General features: G+C 35.4%; 1 protein-coding gene across 1 annotated transcript; it reads left to right on the top strand.

Annotated features, from left to right (window-relative positions):
- The first annotated feature begins 3,711 nt into the window (after positions 1-3,711).
- LOC141566844 (butyrophilin subfamily 1 member A1-like) lies at positions 3,712-16,726 on the top strand. The gene is given in 7 exon segments (XM_074311967.1): positions 3,712-4,076; positions 8,870-9,151; positions 13,684-13,833; positions 14,610-14,636; positions 15,381-15,518; positions 15,521-15,645; positions 15,647-16,726. Coding segments are annotated over 7 exon segments (1,452 nt in total). The 5' UTR covers positions 3,712-3,769; the 3' UTR covers positions 16,070-16,726.
- Positions 16,727-21,538: the final 4,812 nt, after the last annotated feature.

Here is a 21,538-nt window from a genome sequence, read left to right as displayed (position 1 = left end):
AATCATTGTATTATAGATTTAAAGCTAAAAGGATTGTAAAAGTCATTGAATACAACTATAATTTTGTTTCTTTTTTATAATGCACGATAGTTTTTACATTTTCCAATTGACTTTTTCATTTAACATTTATTTCCCTTCCACCTACCCTTACATTGAATAAAAGAAAGAAAAACAAAAATGTTTTAACAGCTATATATAACAAATAAGCAAAACAAATTTCAACATTGGCCATATTTTAAAAAAACAAGTCTCATTATGTACCCTGAATCTATCACTTTTCTGCCAGGAGGTGAAAAGTCCTTCATTTTACAGAAGAAGAAAATGAGATTTTTTTTTTAAAAATGGCTAATAATGGGCTTGGAATCATACAGCTAGTATCTGAGGCAGAGTTTAAACCCAAGTCTTCCTGATTCTAAAAATCCAGTTTTGGAGTAGCTAAGTGACGCAGTGGATAAAGCACCAGTCCTGAATTCAGGAGGACTGGAGTTCAAATCTGGTCTCAGACACTTAACACTTCCTAGCTGTGTGACTCTGGGCAAGTCACTTAACCTCAGCCTCAGGAAAAAAAAAAAAAAAAAGAGTTATCAAACTGTGTATACTGTTTGATCCAGCAGCGTTATTACTGGGCTTATATCCCAAAGAGATTTTAAAGAAGGGAAAGAGACCTATTTGTGCAAGAATGTTTGTGGCAGCCCTTTTTGTAGTGGCTCGAAACTGGAAAATGAATGGATGCCCATCAATTGGAGAATGGCTGGGTAAATTGTGATATATGAATGTTATGGAATATTATTGTTCTGTAAGAAATGACCAACAGGATGATTTCAGAAAGGCCTGAGAGACTTACATGAACTGATACAGAGTGAAATGAGCAAGACCAGGAGATCATTATATACTTCAACAAGAATACTATATGATGATCAATTCTGATAGACGTGGCTATCTCCAACAATGAGGTGAACCAAATCAATTCCAATACAGCAGTAATGAACTGAATCAGCTACACCCAGCGAAAGAACTCTGAGAGTTGACTATGAACCACTACATAGAATTCCCAATCCCTATATTTTTGTCTGTCTACATTTTTTATTTGCTTCACAGGTTAATTGTATACTGTTTCAAAGACTGATTCTTTTTGTATAGCAAAATAACTGTTTGGCCATGTATACATATATTGTATTTAACTTATACTTTAACATATTTAACATGTATTGATCAACCTGTCATTGGGGGAAGGGGTGGGGGGAAGGAGGAGAAAAGTTGAAACAAAAGGTTTTGTAATTGTCAATGCTGGAAAATTACCTATGCATAAATTTTTTGTAAAAATTAATTTAATTGATTAATTTAAAAAATAATAAAAAATTAAAAATGCATCAAAATCCAGTAGAAACACTGCTGAATTAAAAAGTATGCACATTTTGATAGCCCTTTGGGCATAGTTCCAAAATGTTCTCCAGAATGGTTGGATCAGTTCACAACTCCACCAGCAATGTCTTAATGTTCCAGTTTTCCCACATCCCCTCCAACATTTATCATTATCTTTTCCTGTCATCTTAGCCAATTTGAGAGGTGTGATGTGCTACTTCAGAGTTATATTAATTTGCATTTCTCTAATCAATAGTGATTTAGAGCACTTTTTCAAATGGCTAAAAATGGGCTTTAATTTTTTCATCTGTAAATTGTCTGTTCATTTCCTTTGACCATTTTTCAATTGGACAATGGCTTATATTCTTATAAATTTGAGTCAATTCCCTATATAGTTTAGAAATGAAGCCTTTATCAGAACCCTTGGATATAAAAAAATTTTCCCAGCTTTCTACTTCCCTTCTCATTTTGGCTGCAAGATTTGTATTAAAACTTTATAATTTAATATAATCAAAACTATTCATTTTGCATTTCATACTGTACTCTAGCTCTTCTTTGGCCATAAATTCCTTTCTTCTCCACAGATCTGAGAGATAAACTATCCTTTGTTCTTCTAATTTGCTTATTGTATTATCCTTTATGTTTAAATCATAAATCTATTTTGACCTTATTCTGATATAAGGTGTTAGGTGTTGGTCAATGCCTAATTTCTGCTATACTATTTTCAAGTTTTCCCAGCAATTTTTGTTAAATAGTGAGTTCTTATCCCCAAAACTTAGGCTTTATTAAACACTAGATTATAATAGTTAATGACTATTGTGTCTTGGGAACCTAACCTATTTCACTGATTCACTGAGCTTTTCTTAGCTAACACCAAATGGTTTTGATGATTGCTGCTTTATGATATAGTTTTAGGTCAATAGTTAATATCTTAAGCAGGAATTAGCTATCAGTTAACAGCTACAATAAGTTAACATCTACAGTGCTATTGTAGGTCACAGGATAAATTCCTGGAGAAACCAGGGGGACTCTAAAAAGCAAAAGAAATGGGAAAGTGCCAAAGAGAAACTTGCCCTCCTTAATAAATTTGTCTGCTTTTCCTCCAAGTACCTCCACTTTGCTTGCTGACACCACCAAAGAAGACTGATCCTACTGAAATCCAATTCAAAATAAACACATCAGGTTCTTTGTAAATGTCTTGTTCTTTGTAACAAAACACTTCCCCCTTCCTTTTCCTGATCATTCTTACCTTTTCACTCAGGAGCCACAACTAACTTTTTCATTTGGGACTCAGGTCAGGAGTCTCTTCAAAGATTTTCTCAGTGATCCACCAGGTCAGTATCTGTGTTTCTTCCAATTTCTGAATCCAGTTTCTTCCAATACTGGAAAACAAGTATCATTCCTTTGTCTCTTTCCACAGAGGCTCCTTTCAGGGAAGCATCCTCACTCATTTTTACCACTATTCTTCCCCTTTCTCTTTGTTCTTCCCTAAGCCTATATGTTTTGTTCATTTATCCAGTATTTTGTTCTTTTTTCCTGTCATGTCTGACTCTTCATGATCACATTTGGGATGCTCATCTTGCTTCTCTCATTTTCTCCTCCAGCTTTTCTTTCAGTATCACCCACTTCATCACTAGTGATATTTATCATCAATATTCACATTGATTTTTTTCAACTATTTTTAGTTTGTAAAATCCTTTGAAGGATTTCATCCTTTTTTTCTGTCCCCCACTCCAAAAAAAAAAACCCTGCAAATTTACTAGATTAGTATTGTTTAACATATGTGAAGTTTGACTTAATGATGGAATTGATTAAAAAAAAAAAACCTACGAATTAAGAAAAGTAGCATATGTGGATTGGAGTCTTTAGATATAAATTGTGGAGCAATTATAATTGAAAAGAAAAAATAGATGTTTGAAGGACTATCCTTTAAACAAAAAAATTTGTTCTGAGTGCTTTTTTTTTTTCCCTCACCCTACTCTACTCCCACACTCACTCCACTTCTTCCTAAATGCCTCTTTTGGGTTTCATTCCCTTCCTAATTCATCACGAGTACCTATTTATTAACAGAAATGATGATGACCTTTCCAGTCTCCTCACAGGCCAGATATCTGATTTTCCTCTTCATCCATTTGCCCATGCTGGACTCAGGTAAAATTTTCTTTTATCTCTTGTTCTATGGAGATTTCTCAAAAGAAGGAAACAACTCCATGTTGGCTTCCAGTTTAAGTGTATCTCTCCAAAGACAAAAGCTAAAGAGTTCAAAATGCTCCAGGGACTTCCAAGGAATAATATCTATCAATGTATTGTGTGTTTCATCCCTCATATTTCCATTCTGAGTTCTTCAATCTCTCTTTGTTGAGCAGCTCGGTTTGATGTGATTGGGCCTGTTGAACCCATCCTGGCTATGGTTGGGGAAGATATTGACTTACCCTGTCACCTCTCACCCAACATAAGTGCTAAGAATATGGAGCTGAGGTGGTATAGAAAGAAGATTTCTCCAGCAGTATATGTGTATCAGAAAGAAAAGGATCAAGAAGGAGAACAAATTAAGGAGTTTCAAGGGAGAACAACATTTGTTCAAGATAATATCACTGAGGGGAATGTGGCTGTGACAATCCACAATGTCAGAGCTTCCGATGATGGACAATATCGTTGCTTTTTCAAAGACGACCAAATGTATGAAGAAGCTATCATAGAGCTGAAAGTGGCAAGTGAGTCATTTCATTTTGTTCAATGACCTTTCCCCAGAGGGACCTAAAGAGTATCTTTTTTCATTTCCAAGGCTTAATCTGATTGTAAATTTTCAAATTTCTGTCCAGAATTACATTTTAGTTCTAAGACATGTCACAATAATTCCTGGATATTGAACAAAGAGAATCTGAGAAAGAGACTAGAACAATACCCCATTACTTCTCGTGAGATAAAACTACTCTGAAGATATTGTTCAAATAAGGCTCTATGTTTGTTTCATTAATTTTTGTTTTCTGGCTCCAATAAAATCTGGGTCCAAAAACATGCATTTGGCAAGTGAACCATAAAGCAATGCAACAAATGTCAGGATGAAGTAATAGGATGGTAATACAATATAGAAAGGATAAGGATTAGGAAGAAATGAAAGCAGCAACCAGTCACACATTCCCTAACCTTAACTCAAAGCTCAGACTAGAGCCATAAAGCCAGGTTAAAACTCTAAATTTTTTTTTTTTCAAAATGCTCTATGTAAGGGTCCTTTTGTAAAATTTATAGGTTGTATATAAAACAATAATAATTTTTTTTAAAATTTAATTTATTTTTTAAATCATTATTATCTATTGGTAGGTAATATGATAGATAGAACTGTGGACCTAGAAGACATAAGTTCAAATCTAGGTTCAGACACTTAGTAGATGTGTTATTCTGGTCATTCTCTCAGGGCTATTATAAGAAGCATAGTGCCTGGGACATAGTAGGCCCTTAATAAATCCTTATTCTATGTTTAATGCATCAAAACAACTTAGTAAAGTTCTTTTTTTTTTCTCTCTAAATTAACCAAAAAGGTACCTTTAAAGATGATTAAATATATATATATATATATATATATGTATATTTCCCCCCTTTCCCCCCTGGGGTTAAGTGACTTGCCCAGGGTCACACAGCTAGGAAGTGTTAAGTGTCTGAGACCACATTTGAACTCGGGTCCTCCTGAATTCAGGGCTGGTGTTCTATCCACTGTGCCACCTAGCTGCCCCTAAATCTGATTTTTTCTAATGCTGAACTAGAGAAGGAAGAAAAACCATCAAGTTTGCCATTTAGTTGCAAGGTAAAATCAAGAATGAAGTGATGAAAAACAAGTGATCACCAAGTTTTTTTTTTTGTTTTTTTTTTAAACATTTACCCACATACCAGGCACACTAGTACTAAGTGTTGAAAAATGGAGGGAAAAAAAGGTGGAAACAATCCCTTTTCTTAAGAAATTTACAGTCTGAGGCAGTAGACAACGTGCAAATACCTCCATACAGACAGAATATAGCAAGACAATTGGAAATCAATCAATTAACATTTATTAAGCCCTTAATACAGGCTAGGCACTGTGCTAAATGCTAGGGATACTAAAAAAGACAAGATAATGCCCTCAAAAAGTTTGTAATTTAATGAGGAAGATAACATGTGAACAAATATCTATAAATATATTCTATTTATCCTGATTATAGTATATGTAATGCATACAATATATTTAATATAATACAAATAATAATATGCTATCAGTATCACATTAATATTAATATGTCAATTTTGTGTTTATGATTATATAATATATGCAATATATTATATATAGAATATAATTAATGGAGAAAAGGCTCCAGAATTATGAAGGGTTGAGAAAGATTTCTTATAAAGATGGAATTTTAGTTGGGAACTAAAGGAAGTCAGGGAACTCTGTAGGCAGAGTTGAGGAGGGAGAACATTCCAGGCATAGGGGACAAACAGAAAAAATGCCTATTGACAAGGAACCAGTGTAATTGATTCAAAGAATATAAGGTGGTGTAAAAAGAGTAGAAAGGTTAAGAGGGGGCTATATTTTGCAGAACTTTGAATGCCAGACAAAAGATTTGTATTTATTCCTAGGGGTGATAGACTGCTGGAGTTTATTGTGTATGGGAATGAAATGATCAGTCCCATGTTTTATGAAAATCATTTTGGTTAATGCAATGATGGATTGCAGTAAAGAGAGATCTGACACAGGCATTTCTACCAGTAGGTTATTGAAATAGTCCAGTTGTGAAGTAATAAGAACCTACACTAGGGGGATGGCAGTGCTAAAGGAGAGAAAGGTTCATATTTGGGAGGTACTACAGAGATGAAGTAGTTAGACTTTGACAACAGATTGAATATAAAGGACATGACTAGGGGGAATGGGATGAAAGATAATAAAGAACCTGGAATGGTTGTAAGCCTGAGAGGCTGGGAGAATGGTGTTGCCTTCTACAATAATAGGAAAGGTTTTGGAAAAAAGATAATGACATGTTTAGTTACTATGCCTACTGGTCATCCAGTTCAAGATAAGCCAAAATGTAGTTCAAAATGAAAAATTAGAGGAAAACAGAGAGACTGGGTAGGAAGGTAAATATAGAAATGATAATTTAATCCATGAATGAAATCAGCAAGTGAAATAAAGTAGAGGGAGAAGGGCAGAACCATAAGAGACATTTACAGTTAGAGGTTAAAGGGCATGATCTTGGTGAGGAGTCCACAATAGAGACTAAGAAAGCATAGGCAGATAGTCTCTTAAACCTAGGAAAAATAGAATTTCAAAGAGGAAACAGTGATCAACCATAAAGAAGACAGGCCAAAGAGAATGAGAATTTTTTTTTTTTTAATGGCTGTTGGATTTGGCTGGATAATGGCTGGTAACTTTAGAGAATGCAGTTCTAATGACCAGGAAGGGGGGTTGACATCAGCAAAACTGAGGCAGAACAATTCAGGGAAACTGAGGCAGAACAATTTAGGGAAACTGAGGCAGAACATGAAGACCTTTGAACTCCAAATAAAACATTTTATATTTGAATCTAAAGGTAATAGGGAGCCATAGGAGTTTATTGTATTGGAAGGAGAGAGGGTGGTTAGACATGTACTTTAAGAAAATCACTTTGATAGCTAAGTAGAGGATTGACTTGAATTTGAAGAGACTTGTGGCAGGTAGACCTCTATTGTAGTAGCAGTCTCAAAGATTAAGCCATGCTAAGGACACACGGCTGGTACATTGAAACTGTGAATGGCTCATTAAATCAGTTATCAATCTGTCAATCCTTTCCGTGTCCGGGCCCCGTGAGGTTTCCCGTGTATGACCTGCATCAGAATGGTAGCAGAGGCAAAAGGAGAGAAGAAAGTATATGAGAAATGTTACAAAACTAAAATTAACGGGCTTGGCACTGGATTATGATTGAATATGATGAATGAGTGAGAGAGAATCAAGAATGATACCTGGCTTTCAAGTCTAGATACTTAGAAGAATGATAGCACGATTGACATTAATAAGGAAGTTGGATGGAAGATTGGGAATAAATATAATTTGTTTAGTTTTGTTTATGCTAAGTTTAAGATATCTGTAGGATATCTAGTTTAAGAAGTCGAATAGGCATTTGGAGATTTAGGTCTGGGGATTAGGAAGAACATTAGAACTGAATATGTAGATGTGCCAATTATCTACAAAAAGAGAATTGGGTCCATAGTAACTGATGAGATTACTATGTGAAATACTCCAGAGAAAGAAGGGAACCTTGGACAAAGCCTTGTGGGACAATTTATTTTCAGATTTTCTCTTTCTATGTTTCTGTTTTTCTATTCTATTTCAAAGATTCTCTTCCTATATTTTCTACTTAGGAGGTTGTTCTATTTCAGTTAGGTCCCATGTAGAAGAAGAGAGAGTAGAACTTCTGTGACATTATAATTTAAGATTTGTATATTCAATCTTTGAGAGATTTAGTCAATTTAAAATGTGATTCTACAATTGAAGTATGCTACCACAAAGTATGCTTGCTATTTGATTATCCCTCAGCTGCATCTTTGAAACTAAAAGAAGAAATAAAATTCTTTTCTAAAAACCTTTTAAAAAACATTTTTCAGGGGCAGCTAGTTGGTATAGTAAATAGAGCACCAGCCTTGAAGCCAAGAGGACTTGAGTTCAAATTTGGCCTCAGACACAACACTTACTAGCTGTGTGACTTTGGGCAAGTCACTTAACCCCAATTGCCTCAGCAAAAAACAAAACAAAACAAAACAAAACAAAACAAAACAAAACAAAACAAAACAAAACAAAACAAAAAAAAAAAAAAAAAAAAACATTGTTGAAGAACCAGATCAAATCATGTTGCCATTGTAAAGTGTTACCTGACTATTCCCACCCAGGTTAATTTTTTTCTGGATCTGATCTTAAATACATTTTTAGTCAGGATCAATTAACTTCAACATTTAGATATTCTCTGTTTCACATGCATTATGCTTATTTTCCCCAGATTATCTCTAAGTTATTTAAGGACAGAGGCAAAGCCTCTATTTCTTATACCTTACATAGCACTGGACTAGTAGATATTTTAATAGCAGCTTGTTGCAATATTGATTCTTCATTTTAACCCCAGAACCAGAGCAGTGGAAAGAGTGAATAATAAATGAAAGATGGAGAACTTTCCAGCCCTGGAGATACTAACAATTTGAGGTAGAATGCAGTATGATAAATTAATGGATTAGAATACTAGGACTGTTGGTAAAAGACCCATAATAACTGGTATATTAGAACAGAAGTCTCCTGAAGAAAGGAAGTCTACTCGTTCCCTAATGCAGTATTATATGTATGTATATGTGTATATATGTGTGGGTATACATATGTATACACATATGTATATCTATACATGCATTTATAGTTAGTCTATGTCAATAGACTTACCACTCTAAAAATTTCCTTCCTCCCTTCCCATCCTCACCCCCAATAGATCCACTAAAGGATTCAGATTAATTTTTCTCTCTCCAGGTCTGGGCTCTGATCCTCACATTCACATGGAAGCTTATGGAGATGAAGGCATTCTCCTAGAGTGCACATCAGATGGATGGTACCCAGTGCCCCAGGTGCTATGGAAAGATCTAAAAGGAGAGATATTACCACTTTTATCTTTGTCCCAGACACCTAATGGAGATGGCCTAATTACTGTAGAAGCCTCTGTGGCTATCAAAGACTATTCTGTGGGAAGTGCATCTTGTTCCATTCGAAACCCTCTCCTCAATCTGGAGAAGGTGGTAAGGATTTCCATACCAGGTTAGTTCTTTCCTAAACTTCCATTATATTGAGTTGCTAAAACAAAATTCTTTAACTGGAAACCACCTGAAGATTTGTGAGACTTTCCTAGCCACAAAGAATCTAATTATGTTCAGATTAGGAAATTATTTTAAACAAAGACGTTTTGGTTTTCGATGTTGCTTTCCAGAGACAAACCTCTATCTAGTGATACACTTCTTGACATTGGCACCATTCACCCTGGTCACCCTAAGATGTTTGTTGTTACTTTGCTCTCACCTTTGACTCAAACTAGATGTATTCCTAAATTTGCTTGATCACAAAGGGAGAAGATAATTCCATATTGCCTGTGTTTCATGCAAAAGAGAATTAATTCCAGGCCTAATTCACCACATTCTTAGAACTGATCAGCTCCTTGATCAGCTTCCATAAAACATCTCCTATAATTCTTATGTTCTTTTTTGCTTTCCAATTCCAGTGACTTTTAGGCCCTATTTTCATACAGTCACAGAATCTCAGAGCTAGAAGGGACTTCAGAGACCATCAAGTTTAACCTATACCTGAAGACAGTTACAATATATCCTATAATCTCTATAATATATCCCATGAATGGTTAGATAAACTTTGCTTGGTTTAATGAAGAACCCCCCACTATCTCCCAAAGCAACCTATTCTACTTTTCAATAGCTTTAATTATTAGGCAATGTCTCAAGTCTAAATCTGCCCTTTTTGTAACTATTACTGAACCAATTCAACCCTTTTTCTATTTAATAATCTTTAAACTATATGAAGATAGCTACTATTCCCCCCCCCCCAAAAGAAAACTTTTCTCTAGAAATTGAGCATCCTAAGTTCTTCTACTCAATCTTCATATGACATGCTTTCATGGCTATCAAGATCATTCTTATTTCCCTCCTTTGGAAATCCTACAGCTTATCAAAAGTCTTTCTAAAATGTGATACCTCAAAATATAGGACTTGAGATATGATGTTCCTGGGTTAGAGAATGGAATCATTATCATCCCCTTATTCTTTCATAGGCTTTTTATAAGACAAAATTAGCTTGAAAAAATATTGTTCCATTGGTCCCCATCCCCACACCAGGCAGACTCTCTTTGACACCAAAAAAGGATTTTAGAGGAATGAAATTATCAACCTCTATATCATTGCCTACCTGGAGTTTTGTTTTAGTTTTGTTGGCTCTCTCTCTCTCTCTTTTTTTTTTTTTTTCCTTCTCAGCCAGAGAAATCTCAGTAGACTAATTGTTTTGCTTTGGGCATTTTATTGACCTGCTTTCTATGTCTGGCAAATTTGAATAGAACATTAATATTTAAATGAATGCAGAAAAATGTGTCTAATAATCAGTATTTTAGCTTTTAAAACCAAAAGAACTTTTTCAAAAGAAGGTAAGTTGCTACCTTCTGACACTATCATGAATTTGTCAAAATAGGTAGAGATCCAGTTTTACAATTCTTCAGGGGTTCTATGTCATTTCTTATACACATCTCCTAAGAGACAATAAACAAGTCTTATTGTCATCTGATCAAGAAATATCAACCATCACTACTTATCTTTTTAGTCTTGACCTTGTCTTAATGAACTCTCCTCTGACAGCACCTGCGAAGTTACATTATCATGCTTTAGAGAACAAGTTGCGGCTTCCTTAGAAAAACTCTTTAGAAAGAGCTTCAAATCTATTATTTAATCCCAAATGATTGATATGCCTGTTTTTCATTCTACTCAGTAGCATGTTTTTCTACTCTCCAACATGATGAAAATCAGAATTTCCTTCTGCCTTTTTTCACATTATAGATTTTCTACTTTTAAGGAAAATGTAATTATTTTTGGTAAATTGGAAAGTGAAGGATCATTCTTCATGCCTTTTTAATTTCTCTTTTAGGAGGGAGATGAGCTTCCATTAGAGTATAAATAAAAATCACTTGGAAAGAGAAGCAATATAATCATCACATTATCTGTTTAGATCTCTACAAAATTCTTTCTATAAATTTCTATATTTGGTAGAAATAAATTTCTCAGCTTATCATGTGGACTTGATAATAGCTAACTCTAGGTCTCTTCTAAAGACATAGTATTGGAAACTGCTCCTAAGGAACAAGTCATAGGTTGTCACCCTTCCCATACTTCTTTCCCTTTGTCTTATGAACTTCTTACCTTATCTTACACATTTACCTCTTTTATTTACTTCCTTTTTCTTTTGTTTGAATCCTCTTTATCTTCCTTTAATTTCCTAAGTCCTCTCAAATTTCTCCTCCATAAATTCAATCTTTGGCCTTCTTCATAATTCTATAATTTTACCAATTTCTTTTACAATCCCTTATTCTTCTTCAGTTCAAATCCTTCTTTAGGTCTTTTCCCCACTGAAATCAAAAGTAGATTGATTTCTCCTTTAAAAACAGAGATTATGGGTAGCTTTGTTTATTTGAATTAATAAGTAGTAAGATAACATTTTGATCAGAAGAATACCCAAGAAGTTATATAACATGGAAGAAAAGCTGATTCTTTTTTGTTCTTAACTTCACTTTCCAAATATCAGATCTAATAAGATGTCCCTTTAGGTAACTTGGATTCACTCACGAACACATGTACAAGTACACATACACACACATACACAAAAGAGTTTCTTCAGCTCTGACAGAGTGAGCTCTGACAAGGAAAGTTGAATCTTGAAAATTCTCTAACTCCTCTATAACTCCTAATTACCACATTTTTACTTTATATTGTATTCAATATTTGTTGTTTTTGAAGAATTCTCCCCCAGAGAGAAGAATTCTATCAGGAAAATTAATATGTTCATTCTTCAGTCCATGTTGTTTAGCTAACCTCGGTTATCTACATAGTATTCAAATAATTTCACAAAGAAAAACAATAACATGGATACATACTACATACATTTTTAAAATAATTATTTCAGTTATGTTCCCTACTTCATAGGGAGAGGTGGAGTAAAGGTAATTGGTAAGAGGTTAGGGGGGATAGTTGGAATAATGGATCATTTATACAACCTATCTCCACTACTGGAATAAAATAACCAAATCATCTTTGAACAGAAACACTAAGCCCTATCATATTAGCATTTTATTCAAAAAGTCAGATTGATTTAATAAACAGGGAAGACAGGAATCAAAAGACATAATTTCAAGAAATCATAGTTTACTCTTACTTGCTGTGTGATTATAGATAAGTCATTGAACTTTTTTGACCTCCTCTGATCTATTGATGTGGATAATGGATATTATCCACATGCAGACATATGGATAATAATAATTGCTCTTATTCCACAGCATATTTCATCAAACTATAAATTCTATTTTAAAATGTATAAATCATTCTTAGCTTACAGGCTGCACAAAAACTGGTTGTGAAGTTTGCTAACCCCTGCTTTGGAAGAGGAGAAGTAAATTCTGATAGATGAGAAACTTCTTGCTCAATCACTTTTACAACTAATTGTACTGCCTCTCTCGATGGTCTGTAAGGCAGTCTTTAAACTTTCAAGCAGCACTCACATGTGAACTGTTATTCCCCATATAATATCCTGGTGCTTCCTCTTAATTTTATCTTTCCCTAAGTGCAGCAATCTGATAAGCTTGAAGAGATGCTTCTAAATCTAATATTAGAGTATCCCTAGCTATAGTTTGCCATCATTTTGAGAAAACTCTCCTGATTCTTCTAATCATGTTCCAAAGTGGGACTGGCATTGGATTGGTTGGTTTTTAAGGTCCTTTCCAGATATAAATCTTGTGATGATGTGATCCTTTATGCCTGAACATTCTGTATTAGAAAGTCTCCATCTGAAAGATGTTCAAGAGCAAAAAGGTATAATTACTGAAACAGCATTGTCTTTGGAAAAATAAGTGCATAGTGCTAATGCTGAGATAGGCTAAGAGAAAAGGCTGGGATCAAGTAGCACTTTCATTCCTGATTCCATTTTGGTTCTGAATCAGAAAACATACATAGTTTCCAGATGATCTGAGAATGGATAAAAGAGAAGGAAGAATTCCAAACAAGGAAAGAGCTTTTCCCTCTACTCCATAATTATAGGATATCATACTCAATTACTCTGAGAAAAAGAAGGTATTTCATACCATAATTATAGGATATCATACTCAATTACTCCAAGAAAAAGAGGGTATTTCCCATCAACATCTTTGCTATCCCTTCAGTTTCCATCCCAAATTTATCACTGAGGAAGAAATTCAGACATCAACCCTATCTGACCACATGTTTGTTCTAAGATAACTCACAAAATTCTTCTCTCTGTTTTCCTAACTACTAACATTTCTATAGTAGCAACATCTCTGGATGAAAAAAGATAGCGTAATAATGATGTTGGACTCCAAGAAAGAATTGTAATGAGATACAAGTAGGAGCCTTGAAGAGAGCGGGGCAATAATTAATTAGATTAATTAATTAATGAGATTAATCTGCTATTTGGCCACTACTATTACCTCCATTTAATCCAACCTATTTGTCTCAAGAAAATTAGATTTTCCTGATGTTCCTTATAGAATATAATTCTCTTGAATCTTGTTTCAGGTCCTTTCTTCTCAAGGTTATCTCCTTGGATTTTGTCTATGGCTGTGATTCTTACTGCTCTTGGACTTCTCACTATTGGAGCCATATTTTTCATCTGGAAACTACATAGAAACAAAAATGGAGAAAAAGAGAATAAATCCTTAAGCAAAGGTAGAAGAAATCATAGATATATAAATATTAGAAAAGGAAAGAAGTTAGGAAACAACTTCACTTTACTTACTCAGGTAGCTTCTCAGGCAATAGAAAAAGGAGTTAGAAATTCAAGGACAATTTCATCCTTATTAAGCTTACCTTATGTACCACTCCATGTGTGAGTATTTTCAAAAGTAGATAAATGGTTGGGGAAAGGTTAATAATTAAACAAATAAAACCTAATGTATCCATCATTTTTCATCTCCCCCTGAAACATTCCTTTCAGTTACCTAAATTCAGAAATGTTTTTTTTTTTCCCCCCAGTGGAAAGCTCAGTAGGTTTAGAAACAAAAAATGTGGGTTTACAACTTGACTCTTCTATTTTCCTATCTGTGTGACTTTGGATAATTTATTTCATCTTTCTCAACCTACTTTATCTATAAAATGAAAGAATTGGCCTAGATGATGCCCAAGATCCATTCCAGCCCTGAATATCTGGCCATGAACCAACAGGAACTTCCTCAGTATTACAAAGAAAATTAAAATGTTCCTCATTCTTGATATGTTGTTCATTCTTCAATAATAGATATTCATAGGAAAAAAAAATCTTCCATTGTATATTTGACCCATTCATGAACCCTATATTTCTTCCTATAGTCAATCATTTTTTGTTGTTCCTTTTTCAAAGAAACTCCAGGAAGAACTAAGGAAGTTTTTTTCCCCCCACTGTTCTATTTATAATTTTATTCATTTTTTCTATATCATGGAAGTTACATCTTTCTATTTCATTACAGGATGGGAAAAGGCTCAGTCACATGCAGGTAAGTGGTCCTGTTCTCATTTTGCACTACGGAATCCTACTTATCCTCAGAATTCTGTAAGTTTTCTGTAGCTTTTAGAGATAATAGAGTCAAGAGGACCTAAGTTTAAATCCTGCCTCAGATACTTTACCCACTATATGTCCCTGAACAAATCATTTTACCCTTCTTCCCCAGTTTCTTCAACTATACAATGAGGAAACTTATCATTCCTGGCTCTGCACCTGTGATTGTATAATCTAGGATGTTATGAACCATTTCTATGTATTTTTTGATGTAAAAGAAAGAAGTGGTCAGATAGAAATTTAAGAAGAAATGGAGTGAAGTTATAGAAAGCAATCTCTACACAAGATTACCTTCTTTTCTCTTATGTTCCCAATTCTCATGGAACTAATGAGGTAGTTTCAAGCCAGATTAAGAAATGTGGCTAGGTTTAGTTATTTCTAAAACAAAAGAGGTGATGCAAAACCTTTAAAACTGCCCACTAAAATACTAAATGTACCACATACCTTCACTTTAGACTAAATAGTCTTTATTAAAAAACCAACATCTATTGTATACTTTGTACTCCCTCCCTAGATAAGCTTTACTCTACTCTCTGAGAATCAGACCTGAGAGAAACTTTTGGGGGCAGATATAAAGGGATTTTATCTTCCCCAGGAGTCTTGTGAAATCATCGTCCCTTTCTCAGAGATAGAGAAAAGAACTCTGATGTCTACATTCATTGACCTCTGACTTTTTCTACAGTTAATGTAACTCTGGATCCAGACACTGCTCATCCCCATCTCTTCCTGTATGAGGGTTTGAAATCCTTCAGGTTGGAGGACACACGACAGAAGCTTCCTGACAAGCCTGAGAGATTTGATTCCTGGCCTTGTGTACTAGGCAAGAAGGCTTCACCTCAGGGAAACACTACTGGGAAGTAGAAGTGGGAGATAGAACTGATTGGGCTATAGGAGTTTGTAAGGAAAATGTGACAAAGAAAGGATTTGATCCCATGACCCCTGAAAATGGGTTTTTGGGCTGTGGAGTTATATGGAAATGGATATTGGGCTCTTACTCCACTCCGTACCCCCCTTCCTCTAACAGCCCCTCCTCGTCGTATAGGGGTGTTTTTGGACTATGAATCCGGGCATATTTCCTTCTATGACATGACAAATGGATCACACATCTATACTTTCCCCCAAGCCTCCTTTTCTGGGACTCTCCGGCCTTTCTTTTGCCTTTGGTCTTGTGGTAAAAAGCCCCTTACTATTTGTCCAATATTTGATGGGCCAGATGAAATCACTGTCATTGCTAATCCCCCTATCCCTTCTAAGAAGAGCCTAGTGATCCCTACAAGTGAAAAATCAATTTTCAGGGATACAGATTCTCTGCAAAGTTCCAATTCTAAAGTATTTCCAGCACAACCTAATAATGGGTCCCTGGAACATTAGTAACTACTCTGTCTTCCCTTTCATTTTCACTCTTCCTCTTTTAGGTCTATAGTTGCCTTCATTATCTGGCTTATCTATTACTACCCATGGGACAGTGAACAGGGGAAACTCCATAAAGGTTTACCCAGATAGAGAGAGGAATATAAAGGAGGTAAAATTTAAACTGCTTTTATAGTAGCTAGGGTGAGAATTTTTCTAACCTATTGGCTGCAGTATCAGCTGGGTATCGATAAATGAGAGTTGAGGGAGTGCATTAGATAGGGTTACATAAAAGAGATAAAGCAGAGTATTCTTGGTGCTGTGAATAGGGAAATTTTGAAGAACAAAGACTTAAAACAGCAGAGACCAAATGGAACATAGGAAATGCTAGAAAAAATATCACAAGTAAACAGGTTGAGCTCACAGAGATATATTGAGAACAAGAGTAGGGTACCTGAAAAAACCATTAAAATGGATGAGGAAAGAAATATGCAGTGAGGAGATGAGGAGATACCCTCAATGGCAACATCATCAGTCATTTCCTTCCTTTAAGATTTCCTATCCCCCAAACCTCTCCCCAACAGGACTGACTGTACCCTAGTACTGTACTGTCTTAATAGCATCTACCTCTGGAGCTCCAGGGAGAGAGAAGAGCAGAGGAAAAATAGGAAGGAAGGAAGGAAGGAAGGAAGGAGGGAAGGAAGGAAGGAGGGAAGGAAGGAAGGAGGGAAGGAAGGAGGGAAGGAAGGAAGGAGGGAAGGAAGGAAGGAGGGAAGGAAGGAAGGAGGGAAGGAAGGAAGGAGAGAAGGAAGGAAGGAGGGAAGGAAGGAAGGAGGGAAGGAAGGAAGGAGAGAAGGAAGGAAGGAGGCAAGGAAGGAAGGAGGGAAGGAAGGAAGGAGGGAAGGAAGGAAGGAGAGAAGGAAGGAAGGAAGGAATAGAAGAGGAAGTGTGTGTGTGTGTGTGTGTGTGTGTGTGAGAGAGAGAGAGAGAGAGAGAGAGAGAGAGAGAGAGAGAGAGAGAGAGAGAGAGAGAGAGAGAGAGAGAGAGAGAGAGAGAGAGAGAGAGAATGAGAATTAGTTCATTTGAAATATTCCCTACAAGCTGATTCCAATCCTAGGTCATTTCATTCCTATCCAGCAAACACTGCTCCATCAATCCTGATTCACCTGCAATTGCAGAAAGGATCATTGAATCTTCACTCTGATTTACATTGATCCAATTTTTCCCTTAACCAATTATGGCCAATTCCTCTCTCCCCTCTTAAATCTTCATGGATTTCTTAATCTGTTCCCTATTCAATATTTTTTTTTCCCAAATCATTTCCATCTTTTCTCTATTTCCTTAAATAATTTGACCTCTTATTTTATCCCTCTCTCATACAATATATATTTTCTACTTCAGTAAAATTCTTCCTTAAAATGTTTAAGTGTTTTAGGTTCTCAGGAATGGATTAATTCATAGTTTCTCTTGAATAAATCCCCATGGGTTCTTCTTTTTCACACATATGTATTCTTCATCCCTCAATGAACTTTAAGCTCATCAATAGAAAGGACCACAATTTTCATTTCTCTTATATATTCCATACCTTTTGACTTGGACCTTTGTTTATTGTTGGCACACAATAAATAATCCTGATTATGCATCACCATTCTATGTATCACTTCACCTGGACAGAATTATGACAGAAACATATTTATGTGGTAATTATATAGCTGTCATTACCAATGCCTCAGATCATATATCAGTTTGTCTCAGCAAGAAAAAAATACAAACTCCTTGTTATTTACACCCCCAAAGAACCTATGAGCCCAACAAATTGTCTCTCTCTGATGATGATTTAAAAATCATCTGATGATGACTTTGCAACATTCTCTCTTTTGTGTGAATTCTAAACACTGAGTGTTTCTACTATCAAACGAGAAGCATTAAGTACCTAACTTTGTATTTTAAAATTACTACCATCATACTGAATGCATACTACTCCTTTTTTAAAAATTAATTTTATAATTGTAACATTTTTTGACAGTACATATGCATAGGTAATTTTTTTTACATTATCCCTTGTACTCCCTTCTGTTCTGAATTTTTCCCCTTCTTCCCTCCACCCCCTCCCCTAGATGGCAGGTATTCCCATACATATTAAATATGTTATAGTATATCCTAGGTACAATATATATGTGCAGAACCGAATTTTTTTGTTGTTGCAAAGGAAGGATTGGATTCGGAAGGTAAAAATAACCTGGGGAGAAAAAACAAAAAATGCAAACAGTTTACACTCATTTCCCAGTGTTTCTTCTCTGGGTGTAGCTGATTCTGTCCATCATTGATCAATTGGAATTGGATTAGATCTTCTCTATGTTGAAGATATCCATTTCCATCAGAATACATCCTCATACAGTATTGTTGTTGAAGTGTATAATGATCTCCTGGTTCTGCTCATTTCACTCAGCATCAGTTGATGTAAGTCTCTCCAAGTCTCTCTGAAATCATCCTGCTGGTCATTTCTTACAGAACAATAATATTTCATAACATTCATAAACCATAATTTACCCAGCCATTCTCCAACTGATGGGCATCCATTCATTTTCCAGTTTCTAGCCACTACAAAAAGGGCTGCCACAAACATTTTGGCACAGAATGTATACTACTCTTTCTAACCACTCCCTCTTTCCCAGATTTTTGTGTCTTGGTTCTGGTTTCTTCCCATAAGTTGTTTGGAATTCAAATATGCACATCTTCTCATCTTCATATAATATATTCAATGGGTTGTTGCACTTGGATTCTGGAAAGTCTGCATTCAAATCCTGCCTTTGATACTAAATGGTTGTCAATCAGTCAATAAACATTAATCATCTGCCAGGCAGAATGTAAGCCATATGTGACGTCAGAGGAAATCAAAACTTCTCTGACCCACATTCTCCTCAACTCTAAAATAGGGATAGCGAATAGCTATAACACTCACTTTACAAGATTTTTGTAAGATTCAACTGACAGCTTTGCAAAGAGCTTTGAATACTTTAAGTGTCATATCAGTGTCAATTATTATTGTTGGTATCCTCTCATAAATCTTCCACAAGAATTACTCAATATATTGCTACAGGGAGAACTGTGCCTCCAGCCAAATGAGAACTCCTAATTTTTTTTTTTTCTCTTGGTATAAGAGTTGAGGCAATGACAGAAAAATTTTTATCTTGACAGAGACTTTTTTTGACCAAAACTTAAGTATGAGAACAAGAGAGCCATGTCTTTGATTCACCATTGCAACAAGATTGACAGAAGAAACCATACCACTAGATCAGAGGTTCTCCCTTAACCTTTTCTGTTTCATAAACTATTTTGGTAGCCTTGGAACCTATAGAGCCTTTTTAAAATAAGATGATATGAGTGCCATCAGTCATTCACAAAGTTAGTATGAATTTATTTAATTTGATTGCTTTTTTTCCTAATGTAGTGGGATCTTTGCCCTAAATGCATACGATAAATACATAGGATTACAAAGGAAACCAACTATATTGAAAATGATATACTATTCCATATATAAGTTCATGAAACTCCAGAAATCAAAACCACTGCAAAAAATTCATTAGAAAAAAAATCATTGAGAACATTCAAAGCCACTTCTGGAGGTTACAGCAAGAGAGAAACTTTTATATTCATAATTATTTAGTGATTCTGTAGATTTACATACCTGTTTTTAAGCAACTTTATTGAAGCATGCATGATGATTTCATTTTCTTTTTTAAAAATTATTCAATTATATCTTGGACTATATGCTTTGCAAGTGGAGAACCATTCTCATTGTCTGGGATTGGAGTTGGAGGTAAATAACCATGGAAAGGACCACACATATAGTATCACACATAGATTTTCCCTAGGTGCAGGCAATTCAAGCCCAAATCCAGTGCTTTTCTGCTTTACCATATTATCCCTGTGAAAAAGGCTGAGACAAGATGTTTCACATGTTATGGGATGTGTAACTGGTAAAAAAAAAAAAAAAAAAAAAAAAAAAAAAACAACAACTTTATCACACTTCTAGTTAAAGGATATGGCCATAGGATTTCAGTGGAACAGGTCCCAAGAACAGACTGAATTGAGGTTTATTTTCATAATGTGATTTATGTAATCCTATCAAGTGGATCAAAGTTGATTTTGAAAGGTACTATAAAATTCTAAACCTCAGGCTTCTGTGCACAGCTATAAGAACTTATGGGATCGGTAGTCTGAGGGGATGATATGAGTGCCATCAGTCATTCACAAAGTTAGTGTGAATTTATTTAATTTGATTGCCAATGTAGTGGGGTCTTTGCCCTAATTCTAACTCCATCAAATCTGAGGCTCATGGTCATTTACCAGAGCATTCTAGTCTGGAGAAGATCCAATGTTATCTCAACCTTTTCAGGTTAGTTTCTGTAGTGTTCTTTTTCTCTAAATTGTAATCATTCTCTGGAAGCAGATTTCTTGGAGAGCTTCTGGAGGCAGCCTTAGTTTCAGTTCAGTTCCAATAATCACCAAATGCAACCAGGAGTTAAAATCCAGATCCTATATTGTGTCCTTCAAAGTATTGAATCTTTGGGCCCAGTTAGCTTTCTTAGAGGCCTCTCTCCTTGGTTCCGAGAGCTCTTGTCCAAATGTCTCCGAATCCAATGGTTTGTCCTTTGGCCTCCAGCCCACTTCAGCCTCTCGTCCTCTCAATGTCTCCAGCCAGCACAAAAGTAGAAGTGGGAAATGAATCATGACTCTGAATCTCCTAGAGAGTGGGCTTGTGGGTGGGCTTGTGAATCTCCCAGAAGTCAATCCTAGTTGTAAATGTCCTGGAAGTCCCCTTGGCCCTGAGAGCTTCTCGATTATATCTTATACACTGAGTATACACCAATCATTATATCATGAGGAAACCATTATTTGTTGTAGGATTAAATCAATGCTAAACTAGATTTAACCATCATCTCCTCAATTCCACTCAGTACCTTGTTTCAAGTTCTGGCCCATAACATCTTCTTATAGGGTCAGATCAATCATACTGAATCATGCTAAATTAAATAATTATGGTCTCTATTCATTACAGTGACTTAGCACCTTATAAGAATCCTAACAGTTTCCACCAGCTGGACTGAAAGAATTAGATCATTTCCCCCCACCTGTATGGCTCCAATGCTATCATTTGGAATCTTAACAAGTTGGTGGACCAAAACATCTCCAAGAGCATCTCTTATGTGCTTTACTTATGTTCATTAGTACCTTTTAGTGTACTTGTACACTAAACAACCTTGTACAAAGAGTATTCAGTCATGATCTCCCAGTCAGTGAAAGAATGAGTGTCATAAGTATCTTACTTGCTATGAAATAAAGAATTCAAGGGTATATTGAGCTTAAGGTACAGCAATCCTTTCATCAATACCCAGGCTCTTTAACTGCCTTATCTCCCACTCCCTTTCCAGGAACATTTATTAATGGCTTCTTCTCAGGTTTCCATACTTGATTTAAAAACCCAAA

The sequence above is a fragment of the Sminthopsis crassicaudata genome, chromosome 4 (genome assembly GCF_048593235.1).
Source record: "Sminthopsis crassicaudata isolate SCR6 chromosome 4, ASM4859323v1, whole genome shotgun sequence".
Taxonomy (NCBI): Eukaryota; Metazoa; Chordata; class Mammalia; order Dasyuromorphia; family Dasyuridae; genus Sminthopsis; species Sminthopsis crassicaudata.
This window is presented reverse-complemented; position numbering and strand designations above follow the sequence as displayed.